At 38.2% G+C, this 27,025-nt stretch overlaps 1 protein-coding gene and 1 long non-coding RNA gene across 2 annotated transcripts; both read right to left on the bottom strand.

The window, feature by feature from the left end:
- Nucleotides 1-8,329: 8,329 nt before the first annotated feature.
- On the bottom strand, nucleotides 8,330-10,257 carry LOC106940097 (uncharacterized). The gene is made up of 2 exons (XR_001422996.1): nucleotides 10,041-10,257; nucleotides 8,330-8,634 (listed from the first exon to the last, which is right to left on the bottom strand). It is a non-coding gene; the product is annotated as an uncharacterized LOC106940097 (long non-coding RNA).
- Nucleotides 10,258-11,202: 945 nt separating this feature from the next.
- LOC106940094 (leptin receptor-like) lies at nucleotides 11,203-25,497 on the bottom strand. The gene is made up of 14 exons (XM_015022738.1): nucleotides 25,369-25,497; nucleotides 25,132-25,231; nucleotides 24,633-24,732; nucleotides 24,022-24,080; nucleotides 23,866-23,910; nucleotides 23,182-23,327; nucleotides 22,325-22,478; nucleotides 20,829-20,911; nucleotides 19,996-20,209; nucleotides 16,269-16,472; nucleotides 16,098-16,181; nucleotides 15,904-15,997; nucleotides 15,493-15,568; nucleotides 11,203-12,979 (listed from the first exon to the last, which is right to left on the bottom strand). The coding sequence occupies exons 1-14, from the start codon at nucleotides 25,429-25,431 to the stop codon at nucleotides 12,107-12,109; spliced, it is 2,295 nt and encodes a 764-aa protein (XP_014878224.1). The 5' UTR covers nucleotides 25,432-25,497; the 3' UTR covers nucleotides 11,203-12,106.
- Between the last annotated feature and the right edge of the window lie 1,528 nt (nucleotides 25,498-27,025).

Here is a 27,025-nt window from a genome sequence, read left to right as displayed (position 1 = left end):
GAAATTATCAACTTAATTAGTGATAGCAAAATCTCCTGCTCAAATGTATAAAGTGAAGATTAATATGATCATTTAATCCCTTTTTATATAAAAGAAAATTTGAAGAGACCTGAAAATCACTCCTAAACGTGCCTATTTTGTTTGAATGTATCAGTATAGCTAATTGTTTCACTTTTAGCTCATCCAGGTTTCCAGCTCAGACATTTTTTATTGCAAAAGTGCTCACCATGTCCTTTTTCAGAAATCCACTCAACATATTTATTTTTAAGTAAAAAATCCCAGAAGCATATCCTTGGCACAATAACAAGCATAGGAGATTCTGAACTTCCAGAACTTACTGGTTTCCTGGCACTTGCTATTTTCTATAGTTGTTTGTTTTTATAGTTGCTATCATGCTCAATTTCTGAAAGCAGTAGAAAGCTCAAATGGAGTGATGTCATTTTGTTAATTTAGAAAAGCTGAAAATAAACATAGTAAACACAAGTCCCTGTTTTGTGTTGGAACAAGATACTTTTCAGATATTAGTCTAATTATTTTTCCACTACTTCATTGATTTAATTGGATGGAGAACAACAAAATCCCAGAAAGCATAGAAAGCTATGGCAGTGTCTTATTTTGTGTAGTAGTATTTAAGCTACAATACTCCTGTGCATGTAAACAAAAGATTTTGGAATTTACCTTTGAAAAACAGGTATTAAACATTAATAAAGTGAAATAATTAAATAAATAAATAAATAAATAAATATATATATATATATATATATATATATATATATATACACATGTCCTGTCATTCCTTATCTCTGCTTATCTTGACAGTTGTTAAAATATGTGCACTTTGTTGAACCTAAGTGTATAATTTCCCCGCATGTGAAGGAGCATTCTTTAAAACATTACTGTAATATTTTAAATTGGACAGGCGCAGGGTTTATATGGTACGGACTGAAATAAGAAAAGTCAAAAAGAAGTTAAACTCCATGTGTCTGACTGTGGTTCCTTCCTCTAAGATGACTCAATTTTTTTTTCTGGCATCTCATTTATATTTTATGCGTCTGTTCATCTTTGTTCACATGTCAGACTGCAAAAAGAAATGGAAGTGAACCCCACTGACTGCACAATGAGGTCTGACATGGATCCAAAACTAAACTTTGCCAAATCTGAGAAAAGAAAATGAAAAAAATAAATAAATAAAAGCCCACTATGACATAGTTATCTGGAGCTGCTGAATATTTATGTTGATTTATTCAGTGAATTTCTGTCATCATATATATATTTTTTTGTCCTTGTTATGCAATGGAAAAAGTTGATTTTACATTTGTAAACTAGAAGTATTCAATCATTGACTTTGTTGATGTGCAGAATATATATATTCAGAATGTAAATAATACAAGCTTATCCAACAATTAAAGACATTTATGTATTTTAACTTTGATCCTGTCATGTAAGTATCCTGTTTATTCTTACTTCTTAATTTTCAGGCTCAGTTTAAGAAGACTCCTGTGATTTTTTGTCTAGAGTTGATCATTGAAACAGGCTTTCTGAAGCTGAAGATCACAACTTTGCCAACTCAAGATGTTTTCCTTCTCTTAATGCAAATTACTTTGAACACTTTCATTGAGATTCCTGATCAATATTTGGCCTTTCCACAAATGTTTAGCGAAACGGATCCGTTATCGATCAGGGCATTCAATGGTCATTCACACACACACACACGCACACACACACACACACACACACACACACACTCTGTTGTACTTTGTCAGTGTTAACATAGGCACAGTACAGTTTTTACAAAGCTAATGAAAACCAAAGGTTGGGCTTCCCAGAAAATTATACTGACAGTATGGTCATGTTGTGGACTACACAATCATCGTAAAGACTGTTGTCGAGACAGTTTTTCTGCAGACGACCTCCACAAAGTAAGTCACAAAAAAATCAATTCTAGAGAAGCGGATGTTCACAGATTGCTCTATACAAGCTTAAATAATGGACATTTGAATGGAAAGAAAAAGTTTGGCAAAGAAAAAATTTAAATATTGTGCAGACTTAAGTTTGTAGACAACCGCCATTCAGATTTTTGAGGAAGTTCACAAAGCTTGGGAAGAGCTACCACATTCACCACTTGAGCCATTTTATGGAGCTGGAACTGGGATGGACAAATACTGTCCACACAGACAAAACCACCAACGCTTGGTTTAATCACCATGGCAACACCAGGTTTGATTGAACAGTATACTGGCCAAAGCTAAATTGAATAAAAAAGCAATTGAAGAGATATACTGTAAAGTATATAAATACTTTTTGATAGTATAAAATTGTTTTCTGACTAACTGAATTTAGGAATTAGATGTGCTTACAGAAAAGGACGGGGAAAAAATCTCAACATAAATAGACATTTCAAATATTGTATTAAATATTACCACCTTCCTAAAATAATGGCCCAAGTTATTTTTTCCCAAAAGTGATTTTCTTTGCTTAAAACATATTTTGAAGAGGAGGAAGTGTTGATTTTTTTTCAGCAAAATTATTGGTGTGTCAGAAGAAGATGGGAGTGAAGATGCCCTGGATGCCAGAATCAGATGAAATGGTTACAGAACCTTACTGTAAAACTATGTTTGCTTGCTATGATTAAAATATGATTATTCCCAACAACAACCCCAGAGCAAGAATCATGAGTATGTAGGTCAAATAAATTTAAAGTATTAAACCGCTCTTGCAGTTTCAAACATTGGTGTAAATTTGATTGAAACTGGTTTATACAACCAAAGCAAACTCATTAACAAAATCTTAAAACTACTGGTTTTGTTTTAAAACAGTTATAGACGAATAAAAACTGAAATATTTGAGAGCCTGAACAATGCTCTGTTCTGCAAAGTGGGAGACGTTCTCGTTTAAATGCCATGGGGAGTTTTCTGTAGCAGCGCACATCTCTGTTAAATGAACCAGGAAAAGTGTTTGCAGCTGCTGAACACGCCTGAGTCAGCAAACATTTTCTCTTTACAATCAGAATCCATGCGGAGCCTCCACACACAGGCGGGATGGAAGCAGCAATTTCTTAACACTAGTTGACCTTTTTTGTGGATTTCAGTGTTTTCACCTGTTATATTCAGAGCCTCGGTAAAATGGCTCTGTACTCATTTTCTGTGTGTGGAGTAAGCAACCATGAATTCAGTCCAGTTTCAACGTAGTTAGGTAATATTTATTTACAATAATAAACCAGTAAACCTGATGTTAATGATTGTCATCTTGTTCTGACAGAAGAAAACTTGATACTTAATGTCTTTCAAATGTATTCATAATGCTTGAACTTTTCATAATTTATGTGATTGAACATAAAAGGACATTATTGTGAAACGGAGGGAAACGTTTGCATTTGTATTTAGGTTCATTCATACGAGTCTCCCACTAGATGCGATACATCCACACAGCAGAGTAGAAAAAAAAAAACTGGGTTTCTAAGTCCCAGATGTGAAAAGTACAGAGATTTGTTCAGGTATAGTCGTTCTGCTCCTGGATTAAAGATTTAGTGGTTCAGACATCTGGCCTGAACTGGTGGCCAGAGGGAGAAGATGAACTTTCAAACACTAAACCAGGCATTGTGTGCAAAGCCTGGTCAAAACATGACTAACTTGCACAATGCAATATTCTAAGTAAAGTCATTTGAACTTTCAAATGCTTTTTAATGAGCTTTTAATGTCAGTCTGCATCTAGATGCCCAAAATTCATTAATGTGTGCAGGCAGTAAATAAAAAGAGAGGAATACAAATGAGCTTCATGAAATAACGGAACTTTACGGCTGTCCATTTGCATGTTGACATGTGGTGAAGGATTTTGGATTCAAGATGCTAACAGTACATCAACAACAAATATTAGGTTAGACAGAAAATATTTTTTGGAGAATTGAGTTAGCAAGGTAACAAATGTTCCCATTTAAATAAGCCCTTGACTTACTCTGAACATGAAGCTCTCACATTTAGACTGCTAGTCTCTGTTTGTGTCCAGTGAAAACATAGCCACTGACGGCTGTTTTGTCAGCCATCCAGTCACGTTATGGTTCCTGGCTATAATGAACCACAGACTCCAGCCACACTGCACCACTAATGTGTTTTAGTACTGCTCCATATCATGACAGCAACTGCTCAAAATACTTTGGGTCTTCTAAAATTGCACAGGAAACCACCACAGGCTGCAGTGCCAATGCACTTGAGCTGTCTTTTACCTTAATGTCTTTTGTGTTGCTTTATTTTTCCTGCTTATACTTTGGTGGTCCATCCCAGAGAAACAAATAGAGAAAGTCAGTTTTTTTCTGTTTCGAGTGGTTGAATAGATCAGGTGAAGATTTTTAATGTTACTGAAGCAGATAAATAGAATTTGGATTTTTTTAAAAATAAGATCACTTGTTAATTTATTATTTTAGCCTTTTGTGGAATTTTCAAGGCTCCTTATAGATTCCCTGATATATCATCTTTCTCCTTACATCAACAACAACATGAATCCTCCAACAGTCTATCAGAACCTTCCCAGAGGACGGAGCATCCCATGTTGTCGATAGCACCGAGTGTTTTCGCTGCAGAGGTCTTCAGACTGTGGGACGCATAGAGAAACAAACAAAAAGGGCAGAACTGGGCCGCAGCGTTCCCACCAAGTGATATGATCCAGTGTGGGTCAAGGTCAGTAGAGGTCAGCATTTCGGGAAATGTTGATTTAGCTCCTATACAGCGACACAGTGGTGGGGTCTAAATGAAGCCATCTGTTTTGTGCCATTGTGACTGTGTTCAGAATTGCAGGGTTGTTGCAATGACATCGACCCTACAGGTTGTTGGCATTGCAACTATTTAGTGCCAACTTCTTTGAGACATTTATGAATGGAAAAACGCTGGAAAGTTAAGGTAAACAGACAAATCTGTCCAGAAGGGGGATCGGTAACAACAGTGAGAGCAGTGGGTGACACTACCTCTTTTGCTATATTTGACTGGTTTCCTCTATAAGGTCAGTGTTGCATAATCTCGTTTACCACTCAAAATGGAGGCACAAACCGTAAAAACAAAGCAGAAAAAAATGTAGCCTATTTTTACAAAACTAAATTATAATGAATAAATCTGATTACAGTTTTATGACAAACTCATCTCAAAATATAAGATACCACAGGAGCTTACAGGATTACATTTTTTTTCTTGCTTCTAGACATTCAAGTTTTACATTCTTTGGAAACTTTGTTTAGAGGAATTTATCTGGTTTTACTGAAGACAACTGTATGGGACTCCAGGGATCACTGCTAATGCTTCACAAACAACCTTCTGGTCTCTAATACTGCCTACACAGCGTATGGGAATGTTTTTTCCTTCCATTTGCACATATGTGGATCCATAGTTCTCATGGTGATGGATCCATACCACCACTCTCCTCTGTCCCATGGGACATTAGCAATAGGCTTGTACATGTTAGATGAAGAGTAAATCAAATGATTATCTTCAAATAGATAAAAAAAAACGATCAGCCTCTTGGCATTAAAGCTACTTTGGTTGTCAGGATCAATGGAATACATCCTGAAGCAGCAGCCAGAAAATGCCGCAGGAGTGCACAGAGGGCTGGGCTTTTGCTTTGCCACATTTTAGCAGTGGACCCCATACCAATTAGGCTTAACTGAGTGTCAGAGTAAACAGGGTGGGCATTCAGCTGACAGCCTTTCACTGTGTTAGCCGGAGACAAGTGAGCTTTGTGGCACACATACTGACTGATCCGGAGGCATTTCATACATTTGACCCACTAACAACTAACTAGGCTGCCCTGGGTTGTTTTAAAAGACTCTCACATTTTCTCTAAGAACAAATGGACAAATCAGGTTTTCCATGAGGGCTGAGGGAAATTCTCACTCTTGCAGATAAGCAGAACAGATGAAGGTCAAAGATGACCTTTAATAAGAAACATTCACTGTTGCAACATTAACGATTTCAGGAATGTCATTTATGCATTGCAATGTTTTTCTTGATATTTGTGCAATGCAATCACTAAGATGCTTAGAAAGTATAACATTCAATCACTTGTTCTAGTTTGAAAACCTTATAATGACCTTGGATCAGGTCAATATAGAGGTAAATGCATTCAGGATATTGGATTGCTTGAGGAATAATGCAGTTTTATATTGGGAGATTCCTCTAGAAAAAAACTTAAATAAAAAGGGAACTATTCAGGAGACACAGGTAGTATATTTACAATCCTCTCAGAGTTGTAGAGTGAGATGACAACATGGAATTCTATTAAAAAATACAAAAATAAATAAATAAAAAAGTTAAAAACTGGGTAGCCACCAGTAGAGAAACGGCCCCAGGAAAAGGTCTCACAGGTCAGTAGAAGCTCTGTTGATATCCAGTTTTTATCCAGTAAAAGACCTTGAACCCTGTTGCTCTGTTTACTCAGCTCTGCTCCACCTGCAGTAAATAATACTTTTATTTTTATTTTTTTTACTGTGGATTCAGATTTTTCTCTCTTCTTGCACTAAACTCTCCCTTAAATGATAAATGCTCCTTCAACTAAGCTGACCAAGAATTGCAAATTACAGGAAGATCACATTCCTGTAAAACCTAAATATAACCAAGTACAAGCCAAACCCACCCCCTGACACCAGGTGGCAGCGGCTCTCCATCCTGACACCAGTTGCCAGCGGCTCTCCACCCTGACACCAGGTGGCAGCGGCTCTCCATCCTGACACCAGGTGGCGGAGGCTTGTCATCCTGACACCAGGTGGCGGAGGCTGTCCATCCTGACACCAGGTACCAGGTGTCGGCGGCTCTCCATCCTGACACCAGGTGGCAGCGGCTCTCGCTCCTGACACCAGGTGGCAGCGGCTCTCCATCTTGACACCAGGTGGCGGAGGCTTGTCATCCTGACACCAGGTGGCGGAGGCTGACCATCCTGACACCAGGTGGCGGCGGCTCTCCCTCCTGACACCAGGTGGCAGCGGCGCTCCGTCCTGACACCAGGTGGCGGCGGGTCTCGCTGACACCTGGTGACACCAGAGCGAGAACCGCTCTGGTGTCAGGAATCGGTTCTCTCTTGACACTCGTGTCAGGAGAGCAGTTCTCACTCACCCTCCTCACCCCTCTCCTCTGCTTTTGACTGTAGCATAAATCCAGGTATGAATCTGAATTGAGCTCAAGGAGTTTTTTCTCATTTCCCTTTGCTTGAGGTTTGGAGTGAACAAGCACACAACCTGACCTTGACCCCAGTTGTTAAGGCCTTCAAAGCCAACATGGAGCAGCATCTGTAGCTGCGACCCCTCCCCCCCCCATGGCTGCTGCACCGTTAATGCCAGGAGATCAGTGAGGGATCAGCAGCATCAAGCTTCTTGTTTGTTTTCCTTTTTTTTTGGCTTGATGAGTGAGGCTCCATGGAAAGAGTTTCAGATTATAATTCTGATTCATTTTAAACTGAATTGGTGAGTTTTACTTCATCCAGCCATGTGGATTTGTTTACAAAAATAAAAAACATTTAACCATTAAATTCATCCACCAGAATACTTGAAATTACCTTTGGATAATATTCATAATATTGCCATAAACAATTTTCTTGAGAACATTTACCCATTTACCCTTTGTTCTGCACTGCACTATGAGTCCATACAAGCAATTTCTTAGTACAAGTCTGATCAAATACAAATGTACATACAGCATCTTACAAAAATATTTCTAAGCATCTTTCAGCTCAATGCTTTGATTGCTTTTCAAATGTTTTGATTGCTTTATTAGCACTCACACACTAAGTCTGTGAAGACCAAACAGACAATTACAAGAGGAATTTGCTCTTTTGCTGTTTGCAGCAGTGAATTCAATTATTCAGATCTGTAACTACAACTTTAGATGCAATATGTACAGCTGTAGCAAGACTTGAAAATGTATGTTTTATTTTTTTTTCTTTGTGAAGTATTTGCCTAACCAGGCAGAAGAAATTAATTTACAACGTGGTAATAGGCATTGCCTCTTGAGGGAAAAGAAAAAATGGATTTATAAAGGAAAACTTTGAATAAGGAAACAAAAACATCATAAACAGAAAAGGAGGGTACTAAACAAAACCAAAATGTTACACATGTTAAAGAAATGGATAAGTAAACACACACATGCTACTGCAATTACTGAAATGGCTACAGCTTTTATCCTCCATCAAATCTGATGGAACTTGAACTATTCTGCAAAATGTCACTTTATGGATAGATCTCAGAGTGAACAGAAATCCCAAAGGAGGACAGACGTCCACTAAATGTTTCTTTGTCAGGTTAGTCATGAGATACTATCCCTGGCCTCTTCAGGGAATATGGCCTGAAGTGACTTTTTCGATCATTAAATCTTGAACTAAAAACAACAATACTAAAATGTCCTCATCATGGATGACATTTCAGCACATTAGCAAAAACATAACCTCAGTTTTTCTCTGTTGTATCTGATTCTGCAGCTTTCTGTCAGGCATCCAGCCTCTGTGATTTGTAGCTTCTCTTTGCCAAAGGCAGCAACACTTCTCACCACCATGTCCTTCTATGGCAAACACAAGACAGAGCCTGGAACCACGTTCTCCCCTGACATCATTGAAATGACGCTTACAAACTCGGCTGGTGATGCTTTTCTGCCCCCTTGTGGCTGAAGACTGCAAACGAAGTCACGTTATCTGTTGTGGCTAATAGATTTTACATTTGGAAATCTTTGTTTCTGCTGCTCTTTTGCAATTTTTGTAAATAAAAAAATATGATCAAAATTGAAATCATTCACTGTTTCACTTCTTTTTGTGATTTCTTTATTCTAACTGCTGAGAAACGTCTGAAAACGGTTTATAAATTACAGACATTTAATTTAATATTGCTAGTTAATAGTGCTTTAAATAACTCTGCCATTCTTAGGTTCCTTTTGTGGGTGTTTATTTGTAGGTCTCAAATGGTATATAGAAATGGTTACAAATGGTAAATATGATGTTTTTATGATGTAATTTGATTAACTTCATTGATAAAATGTAATGTTTATTGTTTGTTTCACAATTGGTAACTTTATGACTTTTTATGGTGTAAAGCACTAAACTACCTTGTTGCTCAAATAAACTTTAATTTTTTAAAAATGATTTCCCAGATAATTTTTATAATTTCTCTATGTTTGATGACACTTAACATTTCCACTGCATCACCCTTATGTGAAGCTAAATGGGGATCAGAAACCTGAATTGAAATGAAATGTAAAACTTTGGGGAGTGTCATTATCTTGCCACTCAATGCCAAGATTTTAAGTTTCATTTTTAAGTTGTTGATTGTCTAAGTTCAACAAATTCTTTGAAACAAACAAAAATAAAATACAAACCCAAACATAGCTCCATAAATTATAATTTATTGCCGTCTGTGTGGTTTTGTTTTGTGGAACTTTGATTCAAAAATGGATGCTAAAAGGGTGTTTATAATTTAGATATATGATTTAGTGTGTATTTTGCTGAACAACACGCCTTGCACAGATACTGATGCCTTTAAGGTATATTAACTAACTGCAGCCACAAGGTGGCGGTACATTATTGCTGCTGGAAGAAACTTGCTGCAGTAATGATTATAGTTGTTTTGCTCTGAACACGTTCAAACCTTCTGCAATTATTTTGTGATCATTCTAACAAATTAATATGCAAATGAATATGTAATTTTAAGTCATTTCAAGCTTTAGTGAATTTTATCACAATTTCTAATTAACTCAGCACTGTCAGGTGTTCAGGATAAAATACTTTCTTGGTACAAGCAATGTGATGAAGTGGTTGAGTATGTATTTTTTCACCACTTGTTCCTTAAACATATTCATAATTCATGCTATCTAATTTTATAATTGTTCATAATTGCAACTATAAATTTGCTGCACAAAATATCCCTGGGTTGCTGCTTGTGATAGCATTTCGTTACAGTTTAAGTCCAAGCATATATTTTCTTTAAATTTAACACTCTGAATCATCAGTTAATTTGAAAATGTCTTCTGTTAAAGTTCTATTTCTAGTGAAACATTTCTTTGGTAACATTTCTTGTATATAATCACCATAGTTTGTCCTTTTCTCCCAACATCTAGGACAGATGTATGACAGGGGTCAGCCCAGCACTTCCTACTTGTAGTGATTCATGATGTAATGGATTAGTATTAGTAATAGAAGGGTCCTCAAAGGCCAGAGCCATGCATGTTTTAGTTCTCTCCCTGGTTCAACACACCTGGATCAAATGATGGCTCGTTCGCAGGATTTTGCAGAACATTGACATTCTGAGGAGGTAGTGACTACCACCAGGGCTGACAACTAAAACACGCTGAACGTCTGCTCTTGAGGACCAACTTTGAACACCCCTGTTTTGAAGGTGACCTATGATGCTTCCTTGAACAAGTCTATAAAACATGTTCATTACATTTTTTGCACAAAATCACTCCTAGCTAATGAGATTTTAGTCTGCTCAGTTCTACCTTCTTTGAGCTCCTTCCAGAGCGAGCTGTTTGGGGCCCCTTGTTCCTTTAAATCCAAATAAGTTGCTGCTTGTCCAACTCAACATTTACGCTCCCACTTGAAAATGGCTGCAAACAGATGCTCAATTATACAGCCGTACATCTTTGAAAAGCAGAAGATCCACCTCCACAACCAACAAGAATGCAGGAAGTAGTTTCTGAATGATAAGTCAACAAAACACTTGTCCTTTCCAGCAGTCATTGTACAGCGCATACAGTTGTAAAAGCAGCTGGCCAAGCATCCTGTGGCTCAGCTTGGGTTGCTGGGTGACAGACTGGGCTTTGCAGCGGTTGCTGGGTGACATCCTAGGCTTCATTAGTGTTGCTAGGTGAGGGGCAGTGCCTGATTATTTGTGACATTACATTTTGTGAGTTTTTGAAATGGGTCATTTCCAGACACCAAAAAAAATGTTACCTTATTGCCAAAAAATACCTGGGTGTTTTTTTAAGAGCTTTGGCTTTTTTAGAATCAGTAGAAACCCAAATGGATTTATAAAAGCCAAACTCTGGGATTGTCTCACGTTTTATGCATCAGATTTATACTTGGCTGTCTCTAGAAGATGTTTTTAAATCAGTTTTCCACTTTTTTGAGTTGACAGTATTTTAAGTGTCTTTTTTTTTAGCTCAAATAAGTTGAGGAGACCCATAAGTATAGTTTCCCCTCAAAACTTAAAAAAAAAAAGTTTACTTTAGTCTCTGCTGAACAGATGCGCAATACATTCTTTATTGTCACAATGAAAAATAGACAGAACATCTCCATAAAGATTTACAGTGATTCAATTTTCTATATTTACAATATTTTTATATCCATCTTAAGTAGATCAAAACATTCGTTTGTCTTTAACAAATTTCAACGTTCAAGAAAAATATTACATTGTTCACATATTTAAACCAAACCCCAAATACATTACGACACAAAATACACAAATAGTTAAACTTAGCATGTGGTTCAGTCAATATGGGGAATAAATGCATAAGCTGCCAATAACTGAACAAAAATGGCCACAAAAATGACCTGTAGTAACTCACATTTTCAAGATTTTGGATGTTTTTCTCCTTTTCGGTGTCAAATGTGCTTTAAGGAAGCCAAAAGAGGCACAACATGGGCTTTCTATGGCTCTGTGCAGCTCTCTCTGAAGCAAACTTTAAGTTGAACAAATTGAAAAGGATAAGAAAAAAAATCAACACAGACTTTATTTCAGACCGTTATTAAATGACTGTAAACTTTTTACTAAACGTAAACCCCTTCTATCTGAAACCTTTCTTTTGCAATCTTAAACTTAAGATTTTTTTAAAGAAAAACTTCTGTATCAGTCACCAATATTGATCAACTTTGATTTACAGACAGGAATATCCAATTTAAACCCCAGTAGAGAATGAAATAGATGAAGAAATTCTTTTTTTCCATGAGAAGTGTGCCGTTTTGGCATCTTTTGTTGCACCACAAATATCAACTTTCTTTGCTTACAAAGTGCACACAGGATGAATGACTGACTTTGGTAACAGGGTTCCTACTCATTTTTCACAGGCTGTTGCAGAGCAGAAACCCTGTGTTAAATGGCAAAGCACGACTCTTTCACAATGGCACATGTTTTGATGAGAGCTAACGTTTGCTGTCATGTGTGTGGGATGTGATTTACGTCAGGCTTCCTATACTGAGGCATATACAGAGAGGAAAAACTACAAGTCGACACTTGCACCAGCGTCTTGGGATCCGTTGAGTCATCTGGATTGAGCAAAGGATACAACTCTGCAGAACAGTCCTCTCTGATCAAATGTGCGCTTTTCAGAAGCTCAGTCTGTGACTCCTCCTCCTCATTTTCCTCATCCTCTGGTGGATGTCCAATGTCGAGATAGTGCAAGGCCTTCTTTTGACCCACATCTAAGTCGTCTTCTTGCTCTGACACTTCAGAAAGCTCTTTTTCAGAGTTGTAGGAGTAGGATCGCCTTGGATCATCCGATTCTGTACCATGATAGCTGTCAACTTCCCACAGTCCACCAGGGAAAGTTTCAGAGGTATCTGAGTTGTTGGCTGAGAAGTTTCCCTCGTCACTGTAGCTGCTCCTACTTCCCTCCTTGTAGTGGAGATGAAGAGGTGGATGATCTGGATTTGTATCAGTGTGTAGGACTTTGGAGTATGTGACCGAAGACTGGGCTGAGCTGTTAGTGGTTGCTGAACTCTGCTCCACCAAGGCATTGGCTGGTTGTAGCTTATTTATGGTTATGTCTGAAGTAGTTAAGGGATCTGGACTAGTGTCGCCACCAAGGGCCATTTCACACTCCAGCAACTGGCCAGTCCTTGGGTTCAAACAAGGCAGGAAGGAGTTAGTTGAAGCAACAACAGAGGGAGGAGCCAAGAGTGTTGGGGTTTGGACAAAGGCCTTTGTCAGAGTTTTATTCACAACAGTAACTTTTGAGATCTTCTCAGGAGGCAGCGGAGAGGCTTGAAGACCCTCTGGAGGTCGGAACAGGTACTCAAAGCCATCAATCTGGAGAAGTAAGAAATGCACTTTAGGAAGAGAAAGATATTTTACATTTCATAACTAAACTTGTTTGAGATGTAAACAGTATTACAACAAATAAAAAAAAACACAGGGTTAAAATCCATGCTACTTGGGTGTGGTAAGCTTCAGCAACTGAGAACAATGTGTGTTTTCTATCACACTGTTCTCCCCAATAATAGGAACAGTTGCATTAAAACCTGGACACACATAAAGACATGCAATAAAAATTTGGAGACACATTCTAACCAGTAAGGAAGATATAAAATTGTCAATTATAAGTATTTTTGGTAGGAATAAAGAAGAAATACTTAGAAATGCAAAAAATATAAATGCTTATTTCTCTCTCTCTTTCTCACTCACAACAATGGTGAAGAAGCAGGTTTCATAAAGATAAATCATTTGAATTGTGACAAAAACATTGTTGGTCAAGTCAGTGTGGGACGTCTGTTTTGGTGGTGCCAGGTGAGCAGGATGGTGACTGTGTTCCTAAACTGAACCTTTTAAAGAATGCGTCAGTCTGTCCAGACTTCTGTCAAGCTGATTTTCTCTCTACTCGCAGCTTCTTCTTCACCTCTGACCACACATCTTGTATATTGTTCTGATGGAAATGCTCCTCCATGCATGCTATCTCTAATTTTTGTCTCATAATTTGCTTTTGAAAGCTCTTCAAATATTCCCCGCCTCCCTCCCTTGGTAACCGTTTCCTTCACTGGTGGCCCAAGGTTTGCTACTGAGGAAGCATCTCAATGTTTAGCTATGCGGTATGTTAAATAGGGAGAGGAGAACTGAATCCTTTTGTCTTTGAGAGTTTCATTAAATCTTGTTATAACAAAGAATGTTCTGCAGAGCTCTGGCTGCTTACAGGCAGACACAAAATTTATACTCTGTTTTTGAAACCACTCATCATTTTCCCACTCCTTAAGATGACCTCAACATACCAACAGCTGAAGCAAGGCTCCAAGTTACACCACTTTGGTAATGTCTAGCAGACACACTCTGTTCTATTTTACCTAGTAATTAACTTTTAAGTGCATATAAGGAACTACAAAGTTAAATTTTCCATTACTGTAGGGATGACATTGTCCACAGAGGAGTTTACAAGCACACCCAGTCACAGCATTGGCTCCATGTGGCTGGCAGAACACATCCTAGTTTGTGGCATCAAATCAACTAAGCAGAATTTTGTCAACTTCCTTTGATGATCTTTTCATGGGAAGTGAAAAAATGACAAAAATCTAAATTAGAGGTTTATTCATCAAGCTTAGAAACACGAGTTTATGGAATGTTTTATCAATAAGCCATTTTTCAACCAAGACATAAGGATCATGAAAATGTTCAAAGAGCAAATTCATTTCGTTTTCCCTATTAGAGCAGTTAAAGTGTCAACAGAGAGCAAGCAATAGTTCAAATCTTCAGATATTGTTACAAATGTATGAGGCTGTTGTGTCTCTTTCTTAAAGACCCAGAGTTGATGACATTACAAGCAGAACTGGCATTGTATACTGTTGCTAACACAATCCTAGCAAATGCACTTGGAATTTCATAATTGATGGAAATCAAAAATTAACAATTCAATATCTGTCCTGCATAAACAATATTATACAGTAGATTTCACAACTTGTTGTTGACAAGCATTGCTAATACCAGTCCTTTGCTTTTACTACCACTCTTCAGCCGTCGAGAGACAGGGATATGATCATCAACCATCTACTGCTGCTTTCCTGATACTTTGTCTGTCTAAACTTTTAAGATGTCATTAAATATCCTCCTGTTATAAAACATACCTCATTGTTATGGTAAGGAATCAGAACAACTGCCCAAAAGTAACTGCAAAAATTCCTCCAGCTGGACAGCATAAAATAATTTAAAAAAAAAAGTCCCGCTTAGCAGCTGTTTCAGCTACAGGAATGAAGAAACTAAGAAATAAATAAACTGCAAGGAATATGGCAGAGCTGCTCACATTGTGCCACTTATTCTAGGACTCTAAATCACCTAAATCAACACTGATATTAATGATAACAGTGATGATAATGATATGATTTAAAAGTGTTTTATCTTTATAAGCCACTTATCAGCAAGTGCACAAAAGGATGTGATTTTTAAAGGGGTTCAGTCTGCCAAGTCCAAGCAGATCTCTTTTTATGCTGCTGCTGGCTATCCAAAGGAGACCATGTTTGGTGACCTTTTCAGAGGAGCTGGAAGGAGAATGATTGACCAGAACTGAATGTTCGGGATCATGTCTTAATTATTAAAATATGCTGACACTTACACAGGATTAAATGGCTAATCTTGGAAAGTGGGAATGGATTCATCATTTGACAGCAGTTGTCATGTTGTTCTGATGATTTAACCTTATCTAGACATCTAAACATGCACAAATTAAATCTTATTCAGCCATTTTGTGCATTTTTTTTTTTTTTAGAATTCTTTATAATCACTGCAAAACTTTGTAGAATCTGGTAAGACAAGAGATTTCCTTCCTCAGATGGTTCCTTTACCGTTTTAAAGTCTACTCCTTTTGCCCATGAGCACTTGTTTGGGTTTGGAACATCTTTCCACACAAATTTTTTCATCCTGCAAACACACACAAAAAAAAAAAAACATTTAGGTGGATTCCCGCATCAATCGACTTCTTCTCCATTCCACTCACCTGCCTGACTCCTTCTCCTCTGATCAGTAAACATCAAATGTAATTACACCCCTTAACCTCTTAAATGTCACGCTTCTAAATTTTCCTAGACAGTCTGTCGGGGACCTCAATTAGACCACACAGCGCAGATTAACATCATTTATCATTTCTTACAGGTGACTGCCAGAGAGAGAGATTCTGTTTACACTGATCTGCAATTAACACCCACATCAGAACATAAATATTTTCAAAGATCATTGTTACTAAAACAAGGTCTTACTGGTTTTGGGAGAGAACCAGGGTCACAAACACGGCAATGCAGAGGAGGGAGATGAACATCAGCATCATGTAAGCTGGAGGATTTCCTGTCTTAACTGTGATAAAATGAAAACTTATATCAGTTACTAAATAATAAAATTTCCATGCAGGCATTTGATGTTGCATTCGATACCGAAGTGGAAACAAAGAATATACCTATTGTAACAACTGGTTCTCCTTCTCCATCAGCAAACACGGGGTACAAGTGGAAGGCGTACTCCTCTGAGCTAAAGAAATCTCCTTTAAATCAAACATTAAAACAGCAGATTGATTACAGGTCAGTTAGCAAAGAGAGCCAACTGTCACAGATTTCAGACAATGGGTTACCTCGTAACTGGGTAGGAGGTTCGGTGTAGGACAGTTTGGCCCACGTTTTTTTACTAAGACCAAAGTCTTCAAAGTCCTGCTGCTTCCTTGGGAACCACTGAACCACCATGAAGAGAGGGGCAGAGCTGATATGCAACAGGCTCCAGGACAGAGATACACAAGTGCTGTTTATAACCAAAACGTAGAATGAATGGAGGCAGCGGCCTGCAGTAGAGGAAGGAAACAATACGTTCATATGACACTCGTGGACACATTCAACAAGGGAAGGGGAGCTTCAGATAGTTTATTTCTGTTAAGGTTGACTTGATCTGGTAAACTTGGGTCAATTCTTGTAAATTGACTCAAGCTTACTTGAAGATTGCCATTTAAAGTCAGAAGTAAGTTTTCTTAGTTTGTTTTGTTGCAGTAAAATAATTTTTACAACATTTGAGTCAAATGCAAATTTTAGTTTCATTTCACTCTTTTATCCCTCTGATTATTATTCATAAGGGCAGCTTAATATCAGAATTTTTTTTTTACTATTGTTGGAAATTAAAAGAACTATATAAATTATGATTTAAGTACATTTTCCTGACAATTTTCTTTTACAAACATCCTACCCCTTTTCATGAGCTTTACCATCTCAGCCACTACAGATACACATCAGGTGTGAGCATTAATGACTGTTAGAATCCATCTGACTTGTTAATATTATTGATGTACAGAGCATGAATGCCTGATTCTATCTTTGTAATAGCAATATTGCACACAGTGAAATTTAGAAGACGATTGTGATTCTGTATTTTGTCCAGATCTATTACTTATGGTATTGATTTACTTAACCATCTTCCCAGGAGTTTAGAATTTAATCTATGTAGCAATTTCTTAGTCTACCACTAGTGTTTTATCACTTTCATGTCCAAAACTGCATTTCCTTAGCTCTTCAAAAACACTTTTTTTTGTCTTCTTTACATTTCTGTTTTTAGCCCTGTCCTCCGCTCATTATTTTTAATTGCTTCCTGTTTTTATCTTATGTAAAGCTTTATCTTTTGGCTTTTTGAAAGAGAAGTGCTGTATGAATAAAGGCACAATGGTTTATTAAACAAACAGGGAACATGTGTTCTTTGGGACCTGTTGCTAATGGACTCGTTTTTAACAGTGTTTCCAATAATTTCGTCATTTTCAGGGAAAATGAAAAAATATTTCTATGCAGCAAGCACTTACTACCATTCATCATGGAGGGAACTGACACAGTAGACTCTTATTAAAATGCACCCTGGTACTTCACCTCTGTAATATTACCTAAAGTACTGACATTACTAATGCCATTAGCCGCTAGGCATCAATAAAGGCTTATGAATGGGATCCGTACAGGTAAATATTTTGATGCTGTTTTTGTTGTATTAGTACATTTTTTTTCTGCTATGTACTTCTAAAGGTAGGAGTGATGTAAATATGCTATAGAGAAACAGACAAAAACATATGTGTTAATGTAACAGGATTTTCAACATAAATGAAATCCCACTATTCTGTTTATCATTAACTGAAAATGTTCAGGCCGGCTATGTTACTCAAAAGATCATTTCAAAACCACAGAACATGTTCTTTTTCTAACTTCGCTCGCTGTTTCACTATAGGAATCGCCTCAGCGTGACCCAACTACGGAAGCTCCAATGACATCACGTCTGTCCGCGACAGACAGGTTGAGCCGTGACTGTGGCTCCACTCACCATCCAACCTACCCCTCTCAACTCATTCTCGCTTTCTCCCCGTGTTAAGAACTACAACAAAGCTCCCTCAGCACATTCAGGCTAGCTTGGCTCTGCTTAACCGTTCTTAGGCGTTCCGTAAAGGAAGACGCCGCTGAACGCAGTACCAGGACAGGCCTGGACTGTGCTGGGTAAGTGCTTCCAAAGAAGCATTTTCTTATTCGTTTGAAGCAGCTATCGCGTCAAGGCGGGCTGCTTTTATAGCTACTCTTTAAATTAACAGAGTAACTGTTGGCTAAGCTAACGCGTCAAGGCGGGCTTGGTAGCTGCTTAGTGGTACATCGCTAGCATAAACAGTTGGTAAAGTTCAGCTAACGTGTCGTGGCGAGCGGACTTTATCTTCAGCTTTATATCTAACGTGTTACGACGAGCCATAATAAGCTTTCGGCATGGCTACGGCTCCCGCCCCCACCAAAGGGTCGGAACCGACGGTTAAAGAGGGTGTATCCCGCTCGTGCCCTGCGTCATGCGGGGCCTCTTTTTCGGGCAGGGACCCGCACCCTATGTGCATCGTTTGTATGGGCGCTAAACACGCTCAGGCGTCGCTGGCCGACCCTCAGGGGTGCCAGCATAGCTCGTCGATGCCAGAAAAAATCCTGGAAAGGCTGCTAAGAGTAGCTGTAGCTAACAGCCAGGACCACCCGTGTCTCTCATCACTTTCAGCTTTTGCGGCGGGTGATAAGCATCAACCGCGAGCCTCTAAGAGCTGGGCGGACATGATGGAGGAAGAGTCCTCGCCCATTTTTTAATCTTTCCTCTTTTACGCAGATGTCGACAGTGAAACAGCAGTAAAACAAGGACCATACTGGCCATCTGCATCTTCTTGTTTGTCTGCGATCCAGCATGTTCACTAAAGGTTCAGGTCTCCTACAGACCACAATTGGTCTTTTGTAGTCTCAAAAGCACGAGAACTCCCTCAACCAAGGTGTTCTCGCATACGAGTAACAAGGAACCACAAGAAAACATGTTGCATATCAAAATCATCAACAAGTCACATCACAACAAAGAGGAAGAAAGCTAGGATTTACAACTCCTTCTGCAAAGATTCTCAATCAAACCAAGATGTGCATTCACAGACAACCTCAGGTATATGTGTCCAGTGATACACGTATATTCCTTTAAAAATACATGGTAAAGCTACATATTTTAGCTGAAGTGATATGAGAAGACTTTAGAATTTTAATTTCTAAGTACATGTTCTTTAAAGACTTTCTTTAAAGACTTTCTTTAGTTTCATGAAACAAGAGCTACTGTTTTGACTGTTTATTTTTTAGCATAAAAAATAAAAGCTTCAAAAAATGTCTTTTTGAAGCTTTAACGGCTTCAAAAAGACATTAAGTTAGAAATATTCTCTTTAAATGTTTTTGCTTCAATAAACTTTTGAAATTGTTTGTACTTTTTGTGAAATGTGTTTAGAATTCAGAAAAATTAAAATCTAAACAGGAAATTTTGGATTCCATAAATAAATCAGCTGTCATAAAGCTTTATGCAAGGTACAGATGTAACATACAAATATCTAAAGGTGCCTTTAGATTCAGTTTATATTTAATCTGTATTTATGATGCATTCATGTCATTCAATTATTTAAATCATTCGCATTTCAGCATCCGAGTATTGTGTTCACCAGCACAGACTCACACAATAAAGTCTTTTTTGACACCACATCCTGATCACATATTAAACTAACCTTGAAATTTGTAGTTAATTCATAAACTACAGAAGAACATGAAGCCCAGCCATTATGTAAATCATTTTCAAGAGCCTTACTGGAAATGCAGTCAACGTGATCATCTGATATGATCTCATCTAAAAACAAAATTAGAATTTGTATTGTTCCAGTAGTTCCAGTGAAACAGTGACTAAATATTTCTCAGGAACAGACAAACATCACAACAGTTCAGCCTCTCATTGTTGTATACTAAGTAGATTACATTCCCTCAGGGATTGCTGAAATGTCCTGTTAATTCCTTTTTTCTTACGTTTAGGTTGTTTCTCCAGCGTCATGTTGACGTTGTTAACAGAGCTCCCCAGACTATTGTAGGCTTCCACAGTCACAATGTGGAGCTCCTGATTCCACTCAAAGCTGTAGGAGGACACCATATCGATCTGCCTCCTCAGCACAGATCCATTCGACGCCTGGTGCTGGACAATAAATCCATCCACACAGTAGGTATTCCAATTTGCTGAGAAAGACTGGAAAACAAAGTAAAAGATTCATTCTGCTGCTCACTATTACACTCTAATCAATATTTTAATGAGAAGCTCAAACATCTGAGGCCTCAAACTTTCTGACCTTGTCGATGATTAGCAATACCTTCATAGGCAAAACTATGTGCAGCAACGTTCTCCAATCCTACAGTCGTAAAATCAACAATTGTGGCCTTTTTGGCCTAAACAACAGAGATGTTTGATAAAACTATACCAGGCAGGAAAGCTAGGGTTAGGGTAGGGTTATAGGGTTATAGGTAGGGTTACCTGTGATTCCAGAAAATGATTGCCCAATAATAATGAGGGAGGGGTTTTGAGATCCATTTACAAACAAAAGAATAAAAAAGATTATTCAAATGTTGAAAAAAAAATGTAAGCCTTTCTTCTTACTATGTGAGCCAAATTTAGAAAGTAAAACGGCAAAGCTCACAATAAGGTTAATATCAGGTTTTATACATAAACAATCAAGCCCCTTTATTTTAAACTATGCTTTTAATTTTCCCCAAATCATTGCTCAAATCTCTTCTGGTCTAGTCTTAAGCCAGTATTGTATACCATCCTGTCTCATGAGCTGAATGCATCCCATTCTGTATGCTTTGTTTACCTCAAACAGCAGAGTGATGTTGGACTGGTTTCTGTCTGGGTCATCTTGACGTATTCTCCAGAAATCAGGCCCACGTTCAGGAGCTGAGGAAGAGAAGCAGCAGCCTAACATGAGACACTTTTTACTTTAGATGCACCAAGAAGTTAGACTGGAATTGGACTTTTCCAGTCACTGGCAAGCTGTCTCTCCACTCTCAACCAGACTCTGACATTCATTAAAAAATGAGAACATCAATAGCCAGGTCGCATTTCTTAGAATAATCTTATTGAATAAAAAGTTATTAGCCAGAAAGGTCTTCTTCTCTCTTGCAAAATCTCTCCTTACCCTGTGGGAGGTCCGAAACTCTGGTTCTCTCAGGGTTAGAATGTGGTCAGAGAGTTTATTGATTATGCAGTGGGAAGATTGGTGCCGAAAGGCGGAATACAAAAGTTTGAATAGAGATCTATTCTCTATTTGTCATACATAGAGAAGACAGGGCAGAGAATGCACTTGGGGACTAAAAAAGGAAGTATGAGGGGACTAGAGATCCAGGATCGAGAACACAACAGCAAACTTGATCTGACGAGGGGCAAGCAGAAATCAAAGTTGAAAGAGACTGGGTCTCTTTCAACCCATGACAGAGTTTTCCATTACTCTGTCATGGAAATACTGTTGGAACGACCTTGGCAAGGTAAATAAGACAATCTGATACTTGAGGAAAGACTGATGAGGGTATAAACACTAATGGAAAGGGTGACTCATAATGAGATGATTGAGCCCAGCCGAGTTACACTGCACATCACAAACCATAACTGTTTTAATTCTGGATGTGGAGATGTTGGCTGACCATTGGAAACCTCACAGGTAAAGTAAACATGCTTTGTAACAAAACAACAGTTAGTGCACTAATCATTCTGAATGGTAATATAAGAGGCTAAGGACATTTTAAACAGGACAGGAAACACAGATTCCTGTCAAATTCTCTTAAGTATAACAACATTTGGAGCCTGTGTATGACCTTCGCCACAGCTTTCCGACTGTGGATTTAATTATGGAGTTTTTAAGTGTCTGACCTGCATAGAGTAGGAACACACAAACTGAAACTTAGAGTTACACCTTACTCTTAGAAAACAATTGAATTTTGTTTTATGCCACACTGTTTTTTCCAGTTGGGCAAAAAAAAAGTGAAGAAAAAAAGTTACAGAGCTATAATTAGGCTTTAAAAATGAGTAAATTAGAAATACAGTAGTTTCTGGAGGACTTTACTGTGTTTGTAGATTTTCTGTTTATCCAGAAAATAAAGATACTCTTGTTGCTTCTGGAGAATCGCCTACAATAGCAATAGCAGACCAGATGTTTACAAACCTGATCAAAATATCTGATTGCAGTTTTTGTCTCTTTTTGTTGTTCAGTCCTTTGCTTGTGCTGATTAATTTGAATCCTGTTTTATCTTCAAATGCTATTATATAAAACGGAAATGTTACGTAGAGTTGAGTTCAGCAGTGAAGCGGGTTTACCTCTGCTGTTTTGAGCGGTGGAGTGGACAGACTCACTCCATTCACTCCAGTATCCGATCCCACTGGTGTGCATGCAGCGTACTTGAACCACGTAGATCTGGCACATGTCTGGTACCTCAACCTCGGCCCAGGTAACCCACACAGGCTTCTCAAACTGCACATATTTATATAAATATATATATTTTCATCGGGGAAAACCAGAAACATTTCTAACAACTGGAAAAGGTGCTTGCTCATTGATTAAATTTATGTCAGTTAAACAGGTTATACAAATCAGTACCAAAAGGATTTTTGTACAATCCCACAAAGATCCATCATGTCTTTCTGAGCTGTAAGTCTGCGGACTGACTGCTGGACAAACAAAACGTAATTGCTTTAGCTGCTCTGGTCTTAGGAATGAAATTTTCAATTGAAAGTTGTCATCTGGTTTTTCTGTCTACGTACTCCTTCTGTTTCCCAAAGGTATGAGAGGAAATGAGTGTAAATCAGGAAGAGAGCACAATTCATGGCATGTGTCCAATTTCCAGGAAGAATTTTCAATCACTTAACTGGAAAGAGGTTTCATCAAAATGATGGTGACAAATAACTGAAGAACGCCAAAGCATTATGCTTTGTCATTTGATAAAATTTAGGGATTATTTAATACTTTAGTTTATTTTTTTTTCCAAGCTTTTGGTTGGATCTAAAATTTGCTTCCACAGCAAAAAAGGGGTAACAAACTTTTTCCAATCAGGTGTCTCTAACCACCTGATTATTATTACTTTAATAATAATACATTTTTAAGAACTGTAAACAGCAAGACTCCATATCAAATATTATGCAGAGGTTTTGTTGGTGAAACAGTATGAAAAGCTCACCTTCCATTTCTCTAAAACGTCGAGTAAGTAGTACCGAAACTGACACTGCAGGCCTTCGACCGGCAGAGAAGGCTGTTTCCAAGTTACCCTCAGGATCCCTCCGCTCCGGCTCACCGCCGTCACATCAGTGGGAGGGTGAGGTTTTACTGCAGATCGAGTGGGAAGAAGCACACAGATACTCAATCTTGTAAAACTGAAAAAAAAAAATCATAAATTTATATTGTAGGATAAGCAGAACAAATTATCAAATAAAACCAGCTTTGCATAAAATCAAAGTGAAAATGTAAAACCATTAAGCTATTTATGTTCATTTTACAATGGAAATTTTATAGCTCAAACAGGTGTTTTCATTCATATTTTTCATGTCAAAATGCCATGCCTTTCTTTATTTAAAATTTTGAAGTGCTTAGTAATTTTAATTTGCCAATTTAATAGGCACTGATGGATGCGTTTCATATTCAGCTCCTCCTTTTTGCTGGTTTGGCAATTTGTTGCTGAGAGCAAACTGCTGTAATAGCTTTCAGTGTTTTATCATTCCACATATTCCAAAAAAACTCAAATTATAACTAAAATGTTGCTAAAATGTTGTGATGATGTAAAATGTTTCATTATTACAAGCTCACAACTTTACAATGATATTGAATAGGCCTTTACAAAATACAGATTTCAACACTTCTCCCTTACCATGATTTATGGGTGATACATAAACAGGTTTGCACCTGATGACACCTAGGCGGGTATGCAATTCAAGCCACAGTTTGTAGCAATTCATCTTCAAAGGGTGGAATGTGCAGACTTTCTCTGTAGTTTTGATTGGCATGCATTCATGTCCCATCTCACCAACGTCCTCGCCACCTCTCACCCTTTCCTCCATCTCGTCACATGACATCTCGGCACTCCTGTGCAATAAACAAAGACACACAACAGAGAAATAAGGCTTAACTTTATTTCATGCAGCCTAGTGATCTGATTTTATTTATAAGCAAACTTTATTAGTACAAGAGCAGCAAGATGGACTGCAAGTGACACCAGTGCAATGGGCCAGAGGTGTGACTGTTAACAGTTAGCTGTGCTAACCAGCTGACTATGGCATGATGAAAGGATTGTAATTTGACAGATTAAAAGCCTCTCTGCGCTGGCTTGTATCATGAGAAGGTCACCTCATTTGCAGGCAAATTTGAAGTGTGAACTTTGAAAGGTTGAATTTTACGCTTAAATTTTTGCAGGAAATTTCAAAGTAAAATAATATATTTGCATGGGATAAAAATTATGTGCTATAAATTCTATGGCTAAAAAATAGTCTGATTCCAATTAGACTATTTATTCCACATGTGGTGGTGGATCAACATCTAGGGTGCCAAACAGGTTAGGACTGCCTCTGTCCACCACTGCCACTTGTAAAAACAAAGGTCACTGCAAAGAACATGGAGTGTTTTAAAATGCATCAGTACTTGGACCGGAATTTGACTATTTCCCACTCTTTGTTCTCCCATCTGCAGGTCATAGTGTCAATGTCACCGTTGGTTACACACGTGATGCTGATGAATCCTCCTGAAACACACAACAGCAGATTAATTCACAGACAAATGTGCTGCAATTAGATTAATTAGGTTGTCCAACTACCAAATGCTTTCTTTGTGCTTCTGCAGATCACTGCCTTCTAGTAACAGGTTACTAGCAGTGTCCAAAGTCAGTCCTTAAGGGCCTCTATCCTGCATGTTTCAGTTCTTTCTCTGGTTAAACATCTGAATCAAATGATGTTTCATTAGCAGACCTCTGTGAACTTTATCACATGATGAGAAGGACCATTTAAGTCAGCTGTACTGGAGCAGAGACACATCTAAGGTCATTAACCCTAACTTTTTGAAGACTGGAACAAGACACCCATGGTTTAGGGTCAATAAGTAAATATAATTCAGTTCAGCTTGTTATCGCGGTAACAAAACTCACCTTCCACATAGATCTTGCTATAAGGAATATTCCACTCCTGTGTGCAGGTCAGCAGGTCAGACAACCCAGTTTCTGAAGCTGTGAATGTGATCTGGCTGACCTATGTTAGATTTAAAATATGTAAAACAATAAATGTCCAGAGAGATGCATGTCATGTCTAGTCTGTGTTGTTTAAATAGCAAAAAACAAATAAATAAATCCAACCCTTAAAGAATTTGATGGAGTGCTTTGTCTTACCCGCTGGTTGACAGGATGATACAAACTGGGATCAAGCGGCACCCTTCGGTTGAGGGACCACATGGCCGTATTTGCGTTGGCGCTCTGGCCGTTTAGCACACAATAAACCGTTACATTATCGCCGGCTCGCGCCACTACCATTTGAGGGATGTAGCTCACTTCTGCACACAGGGAAACATGTGAAATATATTTTAAGCTTTTTATACATGAAATTTTGCCCTGAAAATGTGAACTAATACAAGATGCAATAAGGATTAATTGGTGAATTCAAGAACTACATAGGTTAGAGAACTTTTTTAAAGGTTTTATTGGTTCTAGTGGCCTTTATTTGATAGTGAATTGACAGGAAAGTGGCTAATGAGAGAAGGGGGAGGACATGCGACAACGGACACCAGGCCGGGAATCAAACCTGCAACAACCACGTCAAGAACTAAGGCCTCCATATGTGGGTTGTGCTTAACCCCTGTGCCACCACATCACCCCAGAGAACTTTTGACAAATGTCAGGACACTTTATAAGAAAGGCAAAGGGTCAAATTAACTCCAAATGCATGAGATTCAGTTACATCCAGTTGATAACATAAGAGCTTAATTCGCTCATATATCCTGTCAGTGGTTCTAGTGGGAACAAACTGAGCTTCTGCAGTCGTTGTTGTAAGGATGAACAGAGTTTGGGGAGGACTTGCTGTAATACGATCCCAGACCAGTTTTTTAAAACACTTCATCGCCTCTGATTTGTAGTCGTTGAATCCAGAAATGTTTAGTTTCTTAGGTAAGGGAACAGTGTGGGATTTCAGGCATTACTCATGCCTGAAATGTAGACCATTGACCTTGAAGGCCACTGACATGGCCTTCAAGGTAGACCTCATCTCATGCTCTCCTACAACGAGGGTCCAGTTGCTGTGGGTTGTTCGATGTTGTGTAGCCTTTGTTAGCTTTTCCTCAGAAAAAGTTAAAGAAGATGTTCAGCGTAGGCAGGCTGCAGCTGCTAGGTTGGCCTGGTAATTGGTGAAGTACTGGATTCCCTGCCACACCTGCCTGTGGTTGTTGTTCTATAGGCAACTGATACTGATCTGCCATCACATTGTCAGACTTCTGTTTTGTACTGAATGAGACTTATGATTTGCATGAAACACCTGTTGTTTGTGTTGATGTTCTTTAAGTCTTGTCAAACATTTGTTGAGCCAAGTGGCAGTAAACATGAAATAATGATGCAAAGCATAACTCTGTTGCACAGCAACTCAGCATGGGGTGCATAGAGTTCTGTGTCTACATGAAACAAGTTCATTTACTGCACTGAAGCACAAGGCAGTAGTTTTCCTCTAGTTAAAACGTATACAGTACTGGTGTGTTTTATGTTTATGGCTCTTGAGCCATTGCGTTAAACAGTTGCATTCACCATTTTACCTACCTGTCTCCACTTGCAGTAATTCAATTGATTGCACAACATCAACCAGGTATGTGCACCGCAACATTGATGCAACATAAATACAAATGCCAAGATAGATCTATTATACATGGTGTAGAATGCTTGATACTGTGAAATGCTTTTGAATGATTTAAATCTTTCTTAAAATGCTCCAGGTGATAATCAATAGTTCAGAAATTACATAATAAATGATGACATATGGTCAGTTGATGCATTTTGACTCCTTCTC

The sequence above is a fragment of the Poecilia latipinna genome, unplaced genomic scaffold (genome assembly GCF_001443285.1).
Source record: "Poecilia latipinna isolate Pla-1442-1.1 unplaced genomic scaffold, P_latipinna-1.0 Scaffold3088, whole genome shotgun sequence".
Taxonomy (NCBI): domain Eukaryota; kingdom Metazoa; phylum Chordata; class Actinopteri; order Cyprinodontiformes; family Poeciliidae; genus Poecilia; species Poecilia latipinna.
The sequence above is the reverse complement of the archived record's forward strand: the minus strand, read 5'-3'. Positions and strand labels throughout refer to the sequence as shown.